This window comes from Alligator sinensis, unplaced genomic scaffold (genome assembly GCF_000455745.1).
Source record: "Alligator sinensis unplaced genomic scaffold, ASM45574v1 scaffold824_1, whole genome shotgun sequence".
Classification (NCBI taxonomy): Eukaryota; Metazoa; Chordata; order Crocodylia; family Alligatoridae; genus Alligator; species Alligator sinensis.
This window is the reverse complement of record NW_005842463.1, coordinates 967,602-968,508: the sequence shown is the minus strand read 5'-3', so window position 1 is coordinate 968,508 and position 907 is coordinate 967,602. Positions and strand designations below refer to the sequence as shown.

Sequence of the window (907 nt, the reverse complement as noted above, 5' to 3'; positions counted from 1 at the left end):
GGGAAAGAGCCACTTAACCAACAGAATGGACATGTTCATTAAAACCTTTGAACCTACTTTTGAATTGGGCATACATGGGGACAATATTGCTGGTAAGTAAAGCATCATATTGTTCAGAAGCGGTTGAATTGTAGTCTGAAAAAAAAAAAAAGTGAAACATGCATTAATGACTAATATACATAAAGAGGTTTCTCATATAAAGTTCCCATATCACGGAAGATGGATATGTTTATATTATTGTGAATTTCCTTAATTAAAGCTTCACATTGGCATGGGAACTATAGCTATGTACATTTATAAACAATACACACAGCCATATATAAACTCTGATGATTGTGCAGTCTATAGTATAAAGTAGGGGACTGAATAAGACTGAGGATTTGTTATGTAAGCCTAGAAAGTATTAATCTGAGATAAATGACAATAAAGGATTTCCCATAAATTATTTCTTTAGGAAATGATCTATGGGGCATGCCAGAGAGGAATCATTACTCCATTAGTAGCCCAGAGTGAAATCCACTCACCGGGATTTTGTTTACTGTCTTAAGCCTATTTAACCTTAAGAAATTATCATTGTTAAATATATAAACCAAATCAAGAAAAATGTATAATACAACAAATTGTTCTAGAAAACATATATTTCCATTCTTGGGAGAACTCTCCCAAAAAGAAGAGATGTCTCAAATATACAAAATGCATGGTAGCTTTGTGACATGTAGAAAAAGACTATAGGCTGAGACTAACCAGCTTCTATTCACTTCTATTCTAACTCAGCTTTGCATATGGTCAAAAAACGAATACACCACCTTACCACAGGTTAGTCCCCCTCTCTGTACTATCTATCTATCTGAAGCCGATCTAACATGAGAGTATTTAAAATTGAAATGTCATAGGCACAATTTATGTC

General features: G+C 33.6%; 1 protein-coding gene across 3 annotated transcripts in view; it reads right to left on the bottom strand.

Moving 5' to 3' along the window:
• ENPP3 (ectonucleotide pyrophosphatase/phosphodiesterase 3) overlaps positions 1 to 907 on the bottom strand; it is an 80,675-nt gene that overhangs the window by 11,435 nt on the left and 68,333 nt on the right. For all 3 annotated transcript variants that reach the window (XR_003095754.1, XM_025212452.1, XM_025212451.1), the window contains exon 22: positions 58 to 135. Coding sequence is in view for 2 of the 3 variants with exons in the window: in XM_025212452.1 (XP_025068237.1) it covers positions 58 to 135 (78 nt within the window). In the remaining variant the exon portion in view is untranslated. The remainder of the gene's footprint in view (positions 1 to 57; positions 136 to 907) is intronic.